This window comes from Calonectris borealis, chromosome 13 (genome assembly GCF_964195595.1).
Source record: "Calonectris borealis chromosome 13, bCalBor7.hap1.2, whole genome shotgun sequence".
Taxonomy (NCBI): Eukaryota; Metazoa; Chordata; class Aves; order Procellariiformes; family Procellariidae; genus Calonectris; species Calonectris borealis.
The window spans coordinates 17357726-17372809 of NC_134324.1; the positions used below are offsets into that span (position 1 = coordinate 17357726).

Here is a 15084-nt window from a genome sequence, read left to right on the forward strand (position 1 = left end):
TGAGCTGTCCCACAGTCAGAAATCAGGGTTCACTGGCTGCAAAGGGCTTTTACCGAGACGGACCAAAGAGGCTGAAAGAGCAAGAGGCTTCTTTCATCCTACCAACATGAACCTGATGGGAATGAAGCAGAACACAACCACAAACGACTAGCTTCTATTTTGGTAGAGTTTAGAAATGGAACATAGAATTGCAAAAGGTACAGCATTAATAACAAAGAAAGCATCTTCAAACAAGTCAGATGCTCTTATTCCTTTGGAAGTCACTTTCTTCACTATACGTATATATATTAGTTTCTGCTTTATGATCAGCATTCCTCATACTAGAAACTTTGTGCTCTTACACTACTCAACATTTTTGTTTGAGAGTGCAATAATTAGGAGGTTAAAAGCAGATTAATCCTATCAAAACACACTGTTTTTGTATCTTCACTTGCATTCCTAGATCACAGCTTTTGAGTGATCCCATTAACCCATGAAAGCTGTCCAAAGGAACCGCAGGAATCTCTGAACAATCTGTGTTCTTAGTCAGTCTTTGAGAGCTCTCAAAATACTCTTGAACCTCACACGGACCAGTGCTGAAACGCTGTATAGTTTCTTTTATGTGCATAGAATCAAAGCCGAGACAAGCCGCAGCCAGTGAAATTCCAGCCTCCTGCCCTCATTTCACAATTGAGCTCAGAACAAAAGGGAAAACACAGTGAAACAAAACGGCACAGGACACGTTCCCTTTGGCAGACTGTTGGCTTTTCTTAGTGAAAGTTCTCCAGGACTGAGCCTTATCTTAGTGAATGAAGACACTAAAGACATCATGCTAGTGCAAAGCTATTTAACATACGTTACCAGTCAACTTCTCCATACTGATGTTAAACAAATGAATTTACTAGAAGAATCAGATGTTCTTCTCATATTATATTAGTTTATTAGTGAAATCAGGTACTACCTTTACATTCAGAAGGAATAGGAAAGTCAGATTGATTCACAAGAACAAGCTGCTAATGAAAAAAGACAACAGCCATATGCCAAGTTCCCAGTAGAAGTCTGTTAAGAACTTGGTATTCATTTTCCCACAGCATTTGCACCTTTAATTATGGTTTTAGCTTTAGCATTATCCGAGATAAGCTGTATGCAACTAGAAGTTTTCTTGTATAAAAAGATTAAACAACAGAAAAAGTTTCATAGATGTCATCTTTACTCAAAATAATCACATTTCTCACGTGGACACACATCAACCCTATTCAATTCTATGGTCCTCAGAACACTTTCTCCATAATCATACAGCAGCTTCAAGTAACCCTAAAACTCTCCCTCAGACTCATGGCACGTTACTCTGTCGAAGTGTTTTTTAAATTTTTTTAAATAAAGAAACTATGAATTAATTTGTTTTTCTTCTTTTTAAAGGGGCAGATCAGGGAGTCTGGGAAAAGGAGAAAAGCAGGGAAAGTGGCAACAGAGACAGAATTAAGAGATTATACAGACTGATAGCCAGTACGACTTTTTCTTCTTCCAATGATATAAGATATAAAGACAAGAATGATAAGGAAGCCAAGTGCCATGCCCACTGCGATGGGAATAAGAAAGTTCAGGTCAGAATCAGCAAAGCATTCTTCGGCTGCAGAAAGAAGAAAAAACAAAAAAAGCAAGGGAGAATAAATTAGTAAAGGAAATCAGGCATTCAAAACCAAAGAAAGCAAGGAGCAAACAGACATTTTTGAGAACTTACGCTGCATTAGATACAATGATACATTTAAAGTAGAATCAGTATTGAGTAATGAGTTGATAAATTGATTTCTTTAAACATTCATACTACATACATCCTTTGTATTGGTAATATACTTCTGATTTGTACATTTAATTTCATCTTCCTCTAGTGAGCAGTACACTCCGATTTGAAATGTGAGGACAAAACAGCAGTCTAAGCATGCATTAGCTGATCACACCTCAGAGTTAACAGCAATACAGCAACAAAAAAAAAGACAGACTGGTATATTACTGCCTTGTCCAAACCCAAGTCACCAGCACTTCTCTAGGTTCTAGACATGAACAGAAATAACAGGCAGCAAACCAAGTAAAAAAGTAGAAACTTACTGAAAACTACAAGAGACAGCCAAGATACATATGCTGAAAGCGCCGAATGGAAAACACTGGAAGACTCTCTCTTTGGGTGGGCAACTTTATTTATTTTCAATCCAAATACAAGAAAAGCATTATCAGTTTCAGCTGAGAACAATGCAGACCTTATCGAAATCAACGTAAGAGGAAAAAAGAAAGGACAGCAGTAATGCTACAGTGGTTTTTAATATACAGGTTGTAAAATACGTGATGAACTCCTTGCTGATAGAAGCACTCATGCAAGGATTAGCAAACAACACTGGAAACTGATTTCAAGCTCAGTGATACACCTTAGACAGGGAGGCAGGCTTGGCATTCTTCCCGTCTGTGAAGAGAGCACTGCTCCACCTGCGTGGTGCCAAGATGAGATGTTCAGTAAGATATGATACAGTTTTAAGTGAATATTTAAACCTTTGAGCCTCTAACTCAGCCAGCCTTAATTATGGTAGATTTACTGTCTTGATTTAGCTCCCTACAGTCCAGCACACACTTGCCACTACCCCTTCACAAAAGGCTATAGAAAGCCTTTGGCTAAGAGGAAAGAAAACAACACATGGAGTATTTTCAGCACCTGAAAATACTAAACTCAGACAATCTGAAGGCACCTACTGCCATGTAGAGCAACACTTGGAAGGGAAAAAAAGAGGAAAGAAAATATATACCATATACAGCGAGCTATTTCAAAGCATTCTGGCTACTGAGAAAGTATTTAAGCATCTTAAAAAGAACTGAATTTGATGTTTAGTCATCTTTGTTCACTGAAGATCAACATACACAATGTAACTACTACATGCTGAGTAACAGGTCATTAATACTAAACATGAATGAATTTGCTAAGGATGAAAGGTGCCCAACAAGTAGCAACAGAAATTCACTTTCTCTCTTCTTTAAAGGAAGATCACTGCAATTCGCATCACACTATGGCACTGTTACAAGGAATTCCCAGGATAAAAAGGGTTTCAAGTTTCATACCAGGAACATTGCATCCGTTACCTCTCTCCAGTCTGCCACTGTTGCTGGCACACATCTATCCATGTATTGTTACTGTTCAATGGTTAGAAGCTTCAGAGAAGTGTCTTCAAATGCAGAACCTGGTAACTGTACACCACGACAAGCAGACTCCACACTGAGGCCAGGAGGAATAGCTTTTTCGACATACTTGGTTGAATGTGTCTCCATCCAAAATAATCAGAAATTTTGGCCCCCAACATTTTTAGTTGCAGTATAAAAGCTATCTTCACTTTTGGTTCCAATCATGAGATGCAACTGATAGCCCAAAATTTGTGTTTTTATTGGTATATGCTATACAATAGAGAACACTGTGGTAAATTTATAAAAAAAAAGCCTTCATTGGCTGGAAAAGCTTCTTCTGAGGACTACTAGCATGGCATCTTTAAGCCAAAAAGATCAGAAACCTTGGTATCTTAGAGCACAACTTTAATATTTAGTAAACTGTATATAAGGCACAGTCAACAGTAATCAAAACAAACCACAGTCTATGATAGATTATACACATTAATATTCAACATCCACAAGCGCACTTAAGTTAGTTTAAATTCATTTTGACTGATTTACATCCGTAGGAACCCCACTGTTAAGCTCTTTAACAAGAGCCTATGAAAATATTTATTTGTGTTTTTCTTCACATTAAAAAAGCTTCGTCTTACGCTTCAGGAAGGTACTAATGTTATTTTGACTTTGTATAGCAGGTAAGAAGGCAGCTTTAACATAATGATTATTTAAGCAGTGCAGGCGAGAATCAAGAAGAAAGGGCGTAGGATTAGACTGCACTTTTTCCCCTTGTCATATGACCACAGAGTTCACGAGATAGACCAGAAAGAGGTATGGTAAAGGGAAGACTAGTGTCTCTCTTGATGCAGAAAAAAGTATATAGCACTACTGTTACCAGAAGAACTGGCAGCACAGACAGGATCAACACAGCTTCTACCATAGAGGATGAAGCTACTAACCAGTTCCCAGAAGGCTCCCTACTGCTCTCCCACTTTTGTTGAATGCAGAGACCGAGTTCATTTTCCAAGACGACCGCAAGAAGAAACTGAACATTCACAGCTGTACACCAATTTAAGATGGCTACCAAAATCAATCATAAAAACATCTTGTCTGGATGGAGCTACAATTGACAAAAGAGTTTACAAGCAAATTTCTAATGACGAACCAGACGTACAATGTCTCAATGAGTCCCCAAGCTGTTTTCTGCTAGCGGATTGCACCCAAGCACACGTCAGAATGTGCTGCAAAACAAAGCATGAAGACACAGACAACAGAGGACTCCTCGAGGAGCACCTTCACCAGCTATATAACAGAATCTCAGATATAGACTGGCTGAAGTTGACCTTAATCATTTAGTTTATTTTCTTTAAAAAAGAGACAGTACAAGATGTCTGTTTTCAAATCAGTTAAAAAATTTAAACAAGTTTCCTTAAGAAATAGAACAATCTTTATTATTTAGAACACATATTGAACAGGTTGACAGTTCCCTACGGAGCAATACAAAGAGGAAAACTAGTGGTTTTATAACAACAGGCAGTCAGGTGAAACTTAGATGTTTTTTCGAACCAGTTATCTGCACATCAGTCTAGGAGTACTTCAATCTCTGAGCCAATATACTTGCAAAAGAAGATTAAGTTGCAGGTTTTTGCAAAGATGCTTCTAGTGGTGTTGAATTTTGGGAGCCGTTTGCACTAGTCTTCTATATCGCCACTTGGAAACCGTTCAAAACAGTTCAAAAATTTGCATGGTCAGATGAATACAGTGAGGTAACTACTCCTTAACAGAAATGCAAGTATAACTGGTACCACTGAACATCAGTCACAAAATTGCTAAAAACCTATATGAACTTCTGCATTTGAGGATATATTAATACGAAAGTCATTAGATCCACTTTTTTTAATTAAAATGGGAAGTCTTGAAGCCTGTTTCAGGATTAAACTTATAGTAGTTCCCCACTTTCATTAAAATGAATTTCAGTAACTGATGCAAAATTCAAACTGTAGACTACAAGCTATAGTAAGCATTATCCACCCATACTTGCTTCCTTGGCTAGTGTCAAGAGTAAACTGTTTTTACAAAAAAAAAGTTACTGAAAGAAGTGTACTTTATGATTTGTATACAAACATGCCACAGACATCTCTACAACCCTAGAAAACACTAATAAAACACTAAACCAGCTTTGATGCAGGCTAAACTCATTCTAAAGGGGGAGACAACGTTATGTTCATTAAATAACTAGTTTAGGCAGCTCATGTTATGACATATGCAAAAAAGCCACACTTACCTAGAAGTCTAAAAGACTTTTTTTTTTTCCATGCAGTAAAAACTATGTATTACAGCACAAGGAGGCCAGAGAAAAGTTGTGCAGCAAGGGTTAGTCTCTACAGAGCTGCAGTTTAAGAACAGTCCAGTTGCACTGCATTTTTTAAGCTAGTTATCCTTTCCATACAGCAAGGAAAAACAGGTGTTGTGGGTCCATCTCAGACTTGTTTGGCTTTTGCATTCTTAACGTTAATAAATGCTACACAGCAAACAATCAAACACAAAGTACATTAAACATTCAGAATGCCAATGGCGGGCAGTTATAATGTGAATTTTTATTGGCAGAGAACCATTCAAGATGAAGATTTGAAGACAGCTCAAGCTGCAACAACAGATACTGGCTCATTAAATGAAAGCATCTTTAAACAATGGTCATTCAAAGCAACAAGACAGACCAGTTCTGTGCAGAATATGATATAAAGTTAAGTGCACTTTAAAGTTCTGGAATATTTAGAAAGGTTATTCCCTTTAAACTGATGCCAGCAAAAAAGCTTCCATTAATTTAGCAGAACTCTGCCTCAGTTGAGTATTTTAGATGATTGCCAAGGTATAATAAGTGATGAAGAATTCAGTGCCTAACTAATTTTTTTGTGGTTTTTTTTGAAAGCATTTGGAAATGGCACTGAAGTCTTCCTATATATCCACCGCTTGGCAAGTATAGGTTACCCATTTTGTTTGTACAGCCACGGTATAGGAATGATTCCTGAAACTACACCAAGGCAGGAGTAAACTACTCAAATTCTGTCAAAGCTAAGTAAGTTACTGCTGCCACTTCAAAAGATCACTTCATCACCAGCCTAAAGGTCAATTCTACGAAAAACAAAGTTGTTACTGGGCATCTTACAGTCCTTGTTAAATACTATATGAGTCAACATAGTGACTAATGCTGCCAGCTTAACCCACAATTATGACAACAACTAAGGAACGCAGAGGAGAGAAGCAAGTACAAATTCTATGCTATTCTGGGAGTCGCCCAATGCACATCAGTTTAGAAGGTGTTCTTGTTTCAGGCTACAATTCGTAAAAAGCAGAAATCAATCCTAAACACTTCAGGGTTTTTGCAAGATAAAATCCTTAGCCTAGCAATTCATCCAATATTTGAAATCTTCAAAACAGCTACGAAACCCACGTTGTCTTCTTAGAGCAGGAAAACTAAAAACGTAGTTCTGCTTCATCCGAGATAAATATTCTCTCTTTGTTTCTCAACTCCAATTAGCTGTGGCTAGTAATTACTTCTAAGTTTTGGGTCTTTTTTGGACTTCAGAACTTGCACTTGCTTTGTTTAGAGTGAAATCAGAATAGGAATCACATTTAAATTCACAAAGTTTGATATCCAGCATAGCTTTTTCTTCTGCCAATTATGTAAGCAACCACTATAATGGCAATCAAGCCAGCAAGTGCAGCACCAACTACAATTGGGATTAGAATGCTGTCATCATCCAGCGAACACTCCTGGGCTGTAGATGAGAAAAAGGTTGCAACAAGGAATAAATAAAGACAGAATATTTGCCAAGTGTGGTATAAAAATTTGTTTTCCTTAATATGAAGGTGTTCAAAAATCAAGTATTATTACATCTTTAAACTAAGAGAGAAGAACTGCAGAGGTCTCATGGGTACATCTAGCATACATTAAGCATTATAATCACTTGGAACATTTGATATACTATACTAAGCTAACAGCAGTGCCACTGGTGTACGAGTTTTCATGTGCACGAGATCTGTACTAGACAAGGGAGTAGCCGTTCTTCTACTCTGAAGACAGAACCAGGCCTATCTAGTTCATGCTTAAAGCAAGCCTGGTGCTTTTACTCATTAAGAATAAAGTGACCTAGATTTGGTATCAAGAACCTATCCAGAATGGAGACATATTACAGAGAGATGAAATAACTATGATTAGGAGAAGGAGGAAGCTAGCTGCAACTTGAACTACAGAGTGAAATGGGACCCTAACTCTTTAGAACGTATTATGATAAATACTGTTTACTCTACATACCTCTGTGGAGTTAACTTACCTCCGTGTAAAAAAAGTTAAAAAATCTGCACCCAATCTATCTGTCTACAGATTAGTCTAGTCTAATAAGACTGTGCTGCAAGTATTATCGTTAAGTACAAAGACCAGGTTACACTCAAGATTAAGAAAGAGGTCATTTAAGCCATTCCAGTTTTCCCCAGACAAGACCAAGATAATGCAGCGAACAAACATTTTAGAATCTTTCTTTCATTCTGGATACTCAAGTCTGTTTCTGAAAGAAGCTCTGCAAGTTCATTTTTTCCCCCAACACTCCTATTCCTTAGACTGACAGGTAAAAAGAAACAAAACACCTAACAGTATTACCAAAGTCCACTTCTGCTTAAGTTTTGTCCCATTTTTTTACATATTCGAGGTACAAAGAGCTGTATGTCAAGATGATGTCAGACAAACATTGCCTTGCAGAATAGGTTAGAGGTTAAGTCCCTCTTCAGTGTTGCTAGCTCCTTCAAGTTTTATGAAGGAGAACCAACATACCTAGCAGACATTTTTTAAATGAGAACAAATCTTTCCTTGAACTTAAATGTCAGTCTCAGAACTTCTCTTCATTCCATGTGTTAAAAAAAAAAAACAACATACAAAACCAAAACACAAAACAATGGAACAATAACTTCAAAAATAAACTGCTTCTGCCCAACGCTGGTGCTTTTTAGCAAATAAGAATTTTGCAAGCATTGCAAGAATTAACAAAAAAGAAGAACTCTTACCTGTAGAGAACTTATTTGCCTTCACAAGGAATGGCTGAATCCATAGATTAAAAGTATGTATTTGAAGATCTTCATTAATCTCAAGAGTTTGCTCTTTTCGGCACATATAAGAACTACCAAGGAAAGCATCCCACTTGCTGAAATTGTTGTTATCTGCATTTGAGATGACTAACAAAGAAGAAAAAAAAAAGGAAATTGCTCACTTTAAATACACGCGAGTTGCTAATACAATCATAAGAATAAGGAGCTGAATCTAGAAGGGCCAACTTTTCAACACTGACTACTCTCTGAAAAACAAGGTAATCTGAAGTGCGATTGATCTGCTTAACCAAAAGAAGTCAGGCACTGAAGTTATTACAGTACTTAGCAGTAACCTATCCTCCACATAGGCATGACATTAGGCTTTCCTTGTACCTCCACTCATCCCAACATTGCAGAGTTGCAAGCATTTTAGCTTTAGTGCTTTTAACTGCAGTAGCCGTGAGATGCAACTTTGGGGAAAAAACAAAACAAAACAACACAACATACTTTTGATTTGGAAAAAAGTATGCTTTAGTTTTTGAAGGACTGGTCTCTTTTCCCAGTAAGAGTTAAGTAGAAGTGGCTGGAAGATACAGCAGCATCTTCAATCAAAGAAGACAACAGCCAGTTTAGGAAAAACGAAAAAGCTTCAGAGTTGGTACAACTGTATTTCACACCTCAAAAAATTATGTTACTGAAAACAGTTATACAGAAGCCCTCTTAATTTATGTATGTTTATCACAAAGTAAGAGACCCCATAAGCAGAAGTTTCAGGAAAAGACAATGATCTCACACTGCTGTTTAAAGTAAGTCTTGTAGCCATTTCTGCTTATTACTTTTGTTCCTACCAGCTTAAAGACCTAAGATAGGAAGTATCAGTAAGTATGAACAGCACTGAAAGAAGTCAGAAGCATTTGATAAATACAGACATTAAATAAAAGCTTACACTTGCTTTAAGGCAGATACTATTTCTTACCAGAACCATTCAGACGGTTGAGCAGTGTAACATTCACTTCTTTCAGATAAAATTTTTGTACACTTGCACTTGCATTTTTCTGTTTAAGAAGCAAGAACCAACTGTCAGTGTGCAATTCTGCATTTTTAACTTTAAGAACACATGCTTTACAAAGGCTAACACATTTACCACCATCTTACATTTTCTAGAACTTTAACCCAATTCTCCATTTGTCTTATGGCAGTCAGCTAGCAGTTCCACTTCCTATATGGGAACAGCCTACCACCAGCAAGTGACAGAAGGATTTTACTATGAGTGATTATCATGCAATGCTGTTAAAGTGGAAACTTAGTTTAAAATAAAAGAAGTTACTTACAACAACAAATGTGAAACTAATCAATGTGCTATTTCCGTCATTCAGTTTCAGAATAGCTGTTGTGTTACCACATGCACCATCTGCGCTAGTTGTCTTTGGATTGATGTTGATCAGAAGAGGCTGAAATGCAGATATATCATGTCAAAGACGTTCAGCTGCCATTAGAAATACATTGCTTCAGTCAGTAGCAGTCTTAGGCTGGAAAAGCTTGTCATGAAGATGACAGCAGGAAGACTGAGCCTGGCTACTACTGAACCAAGACTACTTGAGTTAAGTTTACAGGGTGTAATACTGAAGCAAACAAATTGCCCAGTGAAGTCTGATTTTGTTGACCTAATACAACAGGTTAGCTTTGGCTCCCTCTGCGGGGAAAGACAGTATCTGCAGGTACCAACAGCCTTAAAAGCTAAGAAAGTCCCAGGCTTTGAACGATGTTAGAGGTACTCCCAGTAATGAGTTACATTGAATCCATGTAAGGTTTTGAAGCTAGATATTATGGCACAAAACTATTCTGATGTCAGAGAGGTGCTATATACAATACTTGGAAGCAGTTCTGGACAGCCAGCAGCGTACAAAGCAATACCCTGCACTCGCATTTCATACCGAATAACTACAGCAACCTTTCTACTCCTACAAAATAGAAGAGAAGCACCTTGTCTTGGGAAACATTCAGCTGCAGCCCCAGAGTAGCCAGAAGACAAGTTTTATTTCCACTTTTAAGAGAATAGTTTCCTGTGTCTGGATTCTCCACAGGTTTGGGAGCCGTGGTTGGAGCAGGTGATAAAGTGGTGGTAGATGCAGTAGTTATATTGGCAATAGTAGGCGGAACGGTAGGTGCAGAAGTAGGCGTATCAGCACGACATCTAGACTCTGAAAAGAAATTTTAACCACCATTTCAGTGCTGAAATTTCTTATAACTCAGAGGTCAGTTCAATACAGATACCAATTTCTCTGTTGAAATCTAGGCTTATTGGGAGTCTGCTAATCACCAAGTCAGAAGTCTCAAACTCGGCACTGTGGCGCAGTATTCCAAACAATTTACAGCTACCATTTATTCTCAGAAATTCTGTAATGCCCACAGTTTTAAATCCAGGTAGCGTATGCAGTACTACTTACCTCCGACACACAGAAGTGAAACACATGGACAAAGACAGCTAAGTGGTTATAAAAGTGTGATATGTATTTGCTGTAGACAAAGTAAGCAACCCAATTAAGCTATACGAAGCAGGATGATATGTTCATCTCTTTTGAGTAGTTGAGCTATGAAATGAGACTCTGGGCTATTTAAATGAAAAAGCAGAGGCTACCACTGAAGTCAGTTAAAAACCCTGAAGCTCAGATATTCAGGTATCTAGTCAGCAACTGCAGTTCTGAAGTGCTTATTTTTAATACCTCAATTACTGGAATACACACATTATTAGACTACCCTGGCATGGGAACAATCTACATTACTATATACTACTAAATCTGTTCTACTAATCTATTTTTCCAGGAACAAGGAAAGACGTCCTAAAGGATATTTACATTAATATTATTCAACACAGCGCATCTTAGAACTGGTGGATTTTTTATTTTGGAACTTTGCTCCCTGCACTAAGGTGCAATACAAAAAAGCTCATTCACAAATTGAAATGCTCACCTTTTTTACCAATTGTGCCATTCTGAACAAAAGCCTGCACAGTAACATTCCAGAAAATCTGTGTTACATTTTCTGCTTCAAAAGAGTCAGTATTATGACACACGAAGACATTGTTCAGTTGAACTGGACGCATTATATCCTTTACAACAATAGTAATTGGTCCTACAAATAAGCACAAATATTTTAATGCCTTATGAACTGTAAGAACATTTATAGGTAGTGTTATGTTTTATATAATTCCATAAAACAAAGAGTAAGAGATTATTAAGTTTAACAATCCTAACCTCTCTTGAATGTTTTACCTATGTGTCCTGACCTGAAGTGCTAAGTAATGCAGAGAAGTAACCAAGCTTCCAAAACTAGACAAGCCATTAGAAAGGTGTTTTTATTTAAGGAAATTTTTAAGTTTTTATTTAAGGAAAAAAAAAATCCTATTATTAGTAGGTATTAGTACACGGAAAGCCTAACACTGTATTGCTTTGCTAGGTGGAAGGTCAAGTAGTGCACACTAAAATGAATCTTCCGTAAGCCTGTTGTCTACTAGCAGCACCTCACTGATCAAGGCTGTTCAAACAGTTAACCTTCCCCTTCTGTTCCACTTAAAGGAATCATACATTCAGTGAAGCTAACTAGTCTGTATTCTTATCCGGTAGGCAGGTATGATGAACAATAATTAGGCAGTATATGGCATAGAAGTCATTAGGTACATTATTAGTCCTTCTAACTTTGAAAAAGCCAACCAAGGTCAGGTACACAAGATCTGACGCTTGTGGCCGAGATTGTCTTGTAAGTAGGATGCTGCACCGAACGTTACCTTTTCTTTTAGCATCAGGAAATACAGCAGTATCATTGGTGTTGTAGGTAAAGGAGATGAAGTCTCCCTGGTAAGTTTCGTTGGTTTTTGTGAAGTTAATGCTCCAAGAGTGACCTTCTCCAAACTGTACTGCCAGAAGTGCAGCTTGTGTGTCATTGCCACAGACGCTTCCATTGTGTGTCACACTGGATGACAAATTCAAGGTTGTGTTTTTCTAGAAGAAAAGGGTAATTTTAAATGTTTTCACAGATAGCAGTTCTTCCCCACGACAAGATTGTAAACCTGGAGATAGATGGAACTTTGCACAAGATTAGCAAGATTATTTTAGGTTATTCCACAAAATTATGAAAAAGGGTCCCTGACATTTGACTTAGAAAGGAGCCATATCAGACTGAAGTACAAAAGTACAAATCTGACTTGGCTGTAAATCTTGACCGTGCTGAGCTGCAATTTACATTTACTATTTGGGCTAAGAACATTACTACACTGATGCACAAAACCCACCGAGTTTGACTAGTATGCCATTTAAGTAAGTGCAATAGGGAACCTTCAGTTATTTGTATTATTAATTGAGAACTTATGCTTTGTTTTAAAATGAATATTTAAGAATACTCTGAACAACTGACTTGGTAAAAAAAAAGAAAAAGAAAAGTAAAAACCCAAACACCCTCGGCAAAAGAGTGCACTTAAACTTTTACCCAGGACAAAATACAATTCTCAACAAAAGTTACCTCCAAATACTTACATAATCACTACTGTTTGTTTCATATTTTATCAAGAATCTCATCATCCATTTTGCATACAGGCACGTAGCATTAGAGGCATCCTTTACATCCACTTCCACTGCATAGGACTGGAAAAAACCTATAAGACATGATTATTACCTATTAAGACATTGCTTTTACTTCATTTTCTAGAACCACTGAAGAGGACAGCTCATTACAAAGTAGTAAGTTATTTCAGGACTGGATTCCATTTTCCAGACGCTGTAAGAGTAGCTAGATTTCTAAAAAGTATTAAAACTAAGAAGCACACCATGAAGTTATCAAAGCTAGATAAAAACTGAGAGACTGTTTTACAGTCTATTTACCTGACAAAGACTAATAATCTAAATGAGTATTAGCTTTCTGGTGACAAACTGAGTAAACTGAAGCATATGAACACGGCACTTAAACAATGTACTGCTTGTAGACCAGGGTCCTCCCACTATCTTATCCGTTTCATTAGTGGTATGAGTCAAGTTGACCTCTAAGAGATGAGATCGGGGTGCCTTCATTGTGTTTCCACAATTTCTGACTCAAAGACATGGACATTAAATTCCCTTTACATTTTTGGAGAAGTTTTTATAGCTGTTGGATTTTTAACCCCCTCCCCCACAGCCGGTTTTGCTTTGCATTGCTGTGACCGTTGACCCCCACAGCTCTGAGCTGGCCGCTGGTGAGGAGGTTTGACAAGATCCACAGGCGCAGGTAACCAACGGCCTGGACGCGCCGCTCTGGTGGGCCAGCAGCGGGCAGGCCGCCCTGGCCGACAGGCCTCAGGGGAAACACACGCATTAGCCGCCCGGCTTGCACGGCGGCCAGGGAAGGGCGCCGGGCCCGACCCGCGCTCGCCCCCCCGCGCAGCCGGCCCGGCGACGCGCCTCGGCCCCCGCTCCCCTTCTGCGGCTGACAGCGCGGCGGGGAGGCAGCCCGGCGCCGCCTCCGCTGCGGGGCCGAGCGCGGGGCCGCCCCGGGGAAGCCGCCACCGGGCTGAGGCGGCCCCGGGCCTGCGAGGACCTCGGCAGCCCGCAGCGCCCCCGCGCGCGACCGGCCGTTGCCCGACGCCGCATCACGTGCGCGACGGGGCGGGGGGGGGGGGGTGGGGAGGTGGCACGCACCCACAGGGATACCTGCCCCCCCCCCCCCCCCCCGCGGGCCCGGGGACGGCCGCCGCCCCGCTCACCGGAGGTGCCGAGCAGCAGCAGGAAGAGGAGACAGGAGGAGGGGCAGCGCGGCTCCATGCTCCCGGCGGCGGCGGCAGGGGCACCGGGGGGCGGCGAGCGGCGAGAGGCAGAGGCGAGCGGGCGCGATAAAAACCTCGCCATCGGTCATGTGAGGGGAGGGGCGGTGCCGCCCGCGCGCCGCCAATCCCCGCGCCGGGTCTCGATTCGATGGCTCGCGGACAGAAGGCTGCCCGCGCGGCGCCTCGGGCGGGCGGCGGGTCGGTGCGGGTCCGGCCCCGCCTGCTCGGGAGGCCCGGCGGGGCCCGGCGGCGGGGCGGCACCGTCCGCCTGCCCCTGCCCTGGGCGGCCGCTCTGGGCCTCTGCAGAAGCAGGCCGCCGGCGGCTTGCTGTGGCCCTCTGGGGGGGGGCCCATCTTCCCGGGGGCTGCTGTAAGTTGAGAAGAGACAGCTGGGAGGAGATACGCGTTCAAAGAAGTTTAATATAGAGGCTTTCACTGCAAAAAATAAATGTTCGCTGGTGCCGAAATGCAAAACATGGGGCAGAAAGAAGGTGGGAGAAAGGAGCTGCCTGGTGCCAATGTGAGAGAAAGGAGGCAGCAGGGTGGAGGGGGGGAGAAGGCGGGAGCGGGCAAGAAACCTGGTGGATTTGAGACTGGAAGGGGGTATAAAATGTGGTGGATGTTGGATTGCAGCCTGGAGAGTATTGATTAGGTGGGGAAAAAAGAAAGGCTGGCTTGGCAAAGGAAGGGGAGACAGAGAAGAAGAGATGGAGGCTGGGAGACAGCAAGGAAAATGGCAGGCGGGTGCTCAGCTGCCTGAGGAGACAGGAGCTGTAGACTCAGCAAGGAAGGGCCCTCCTGGAATAACATATTCCTGTTTCTGATGCTGTGGAAGAACTGCAAATAGTATTTTGAATAATCAGGCACTACGAGACATGCCCAGTCATGGGGGAAGAAAGTGAAATCTATTGAAGAAGAAAATAAAACACATTGACCTGATATAGTGAGACAGTGGGAGTGTAGATGGTGTTGATAGGAAAGCAGTTATGAAGTCTTCAGGAAGTTGAAATAATGCAGGTTGTGATTAAATGTCAGTTAAATGCTCTCAGTTGTATACTTGCAACACCGTACTTTTCCAAAGAGTATCACAAAACCAAA

The 15084-nt window shown here is 40.5% G+C and overlaps 2 protein-coding genes across 2 annotated transcripts in view; both read right to left on the reverse strand.

The window, feature by feature from the left end:
* The window catches only part of TMEM255A (transmembrane protein 255A), a 53163-nt gene extending 44968 nt beyond the window's left edge, over positions 1 to 8195 (reverse strand). The window contains exon 1 of the mRNA XM_075162364.1: positions 8179 to 8195. The gene's annotated coding sequence lies outside the window, so the exon portion shown is untranslated. The remainder of the gene's footprint in view (positions 1 to 8178) is intronic.
* LAMP2 (lysosomal associated membrane protein 2) lies at positions 4454 to 14178 on the reverse strand. The gene is made up of 9 exons (XM_075162362.1): positions 13928 to 14178; positions 12729 to 12847; positions 11984 to 12197; positions 11170 to 11331; positions 10183 to 10400; positions 9531 to 9650; positions 9176 to 9254; positions 8179 to 8346; positions 4454 to 6899 (listed from the first exon to the last, which is right to left on the reverse strand). Exons 1-9 carry the CDS (start codon positions 14067 to 14069, stop codon positions 6760 to 6762), a joined length of 1362 nt encoding a protein of 453 aa, XP_075018463.1. The 5' UTR covers positions 14070 to 14178; the 3' UTR covers positions 4454 to 6759.
* Between the last annotated feature and the right edge of the window lie 906 nt (positions 14179 to 15084).

Bases quoted from the DNA above. Each gene is read 5' to 3' on its own strand.
- LAMP2 (XM_075162362.1), bottom strand. From the start codon at position 14,069: ATGGCGAGGTTTTTATCGCGCCCGCTCGCCTCTGCCTCTCGCCGCTCG. The intron at 12,198-12,728 runs GTAAGTATTTGG...CTTTTCTTCTAG, and splicing joins AAACAAACAGTAGTGATTAT to AAAAACACAACCTTGAATTT. The intron at 9,255-9,530 runs GTAAGTAACTTC...CTTCTTAAACAG, and splicing joins TTAGTTTCACATTTGTTGTT to AAAAATGCAAGTGCAAGTGT.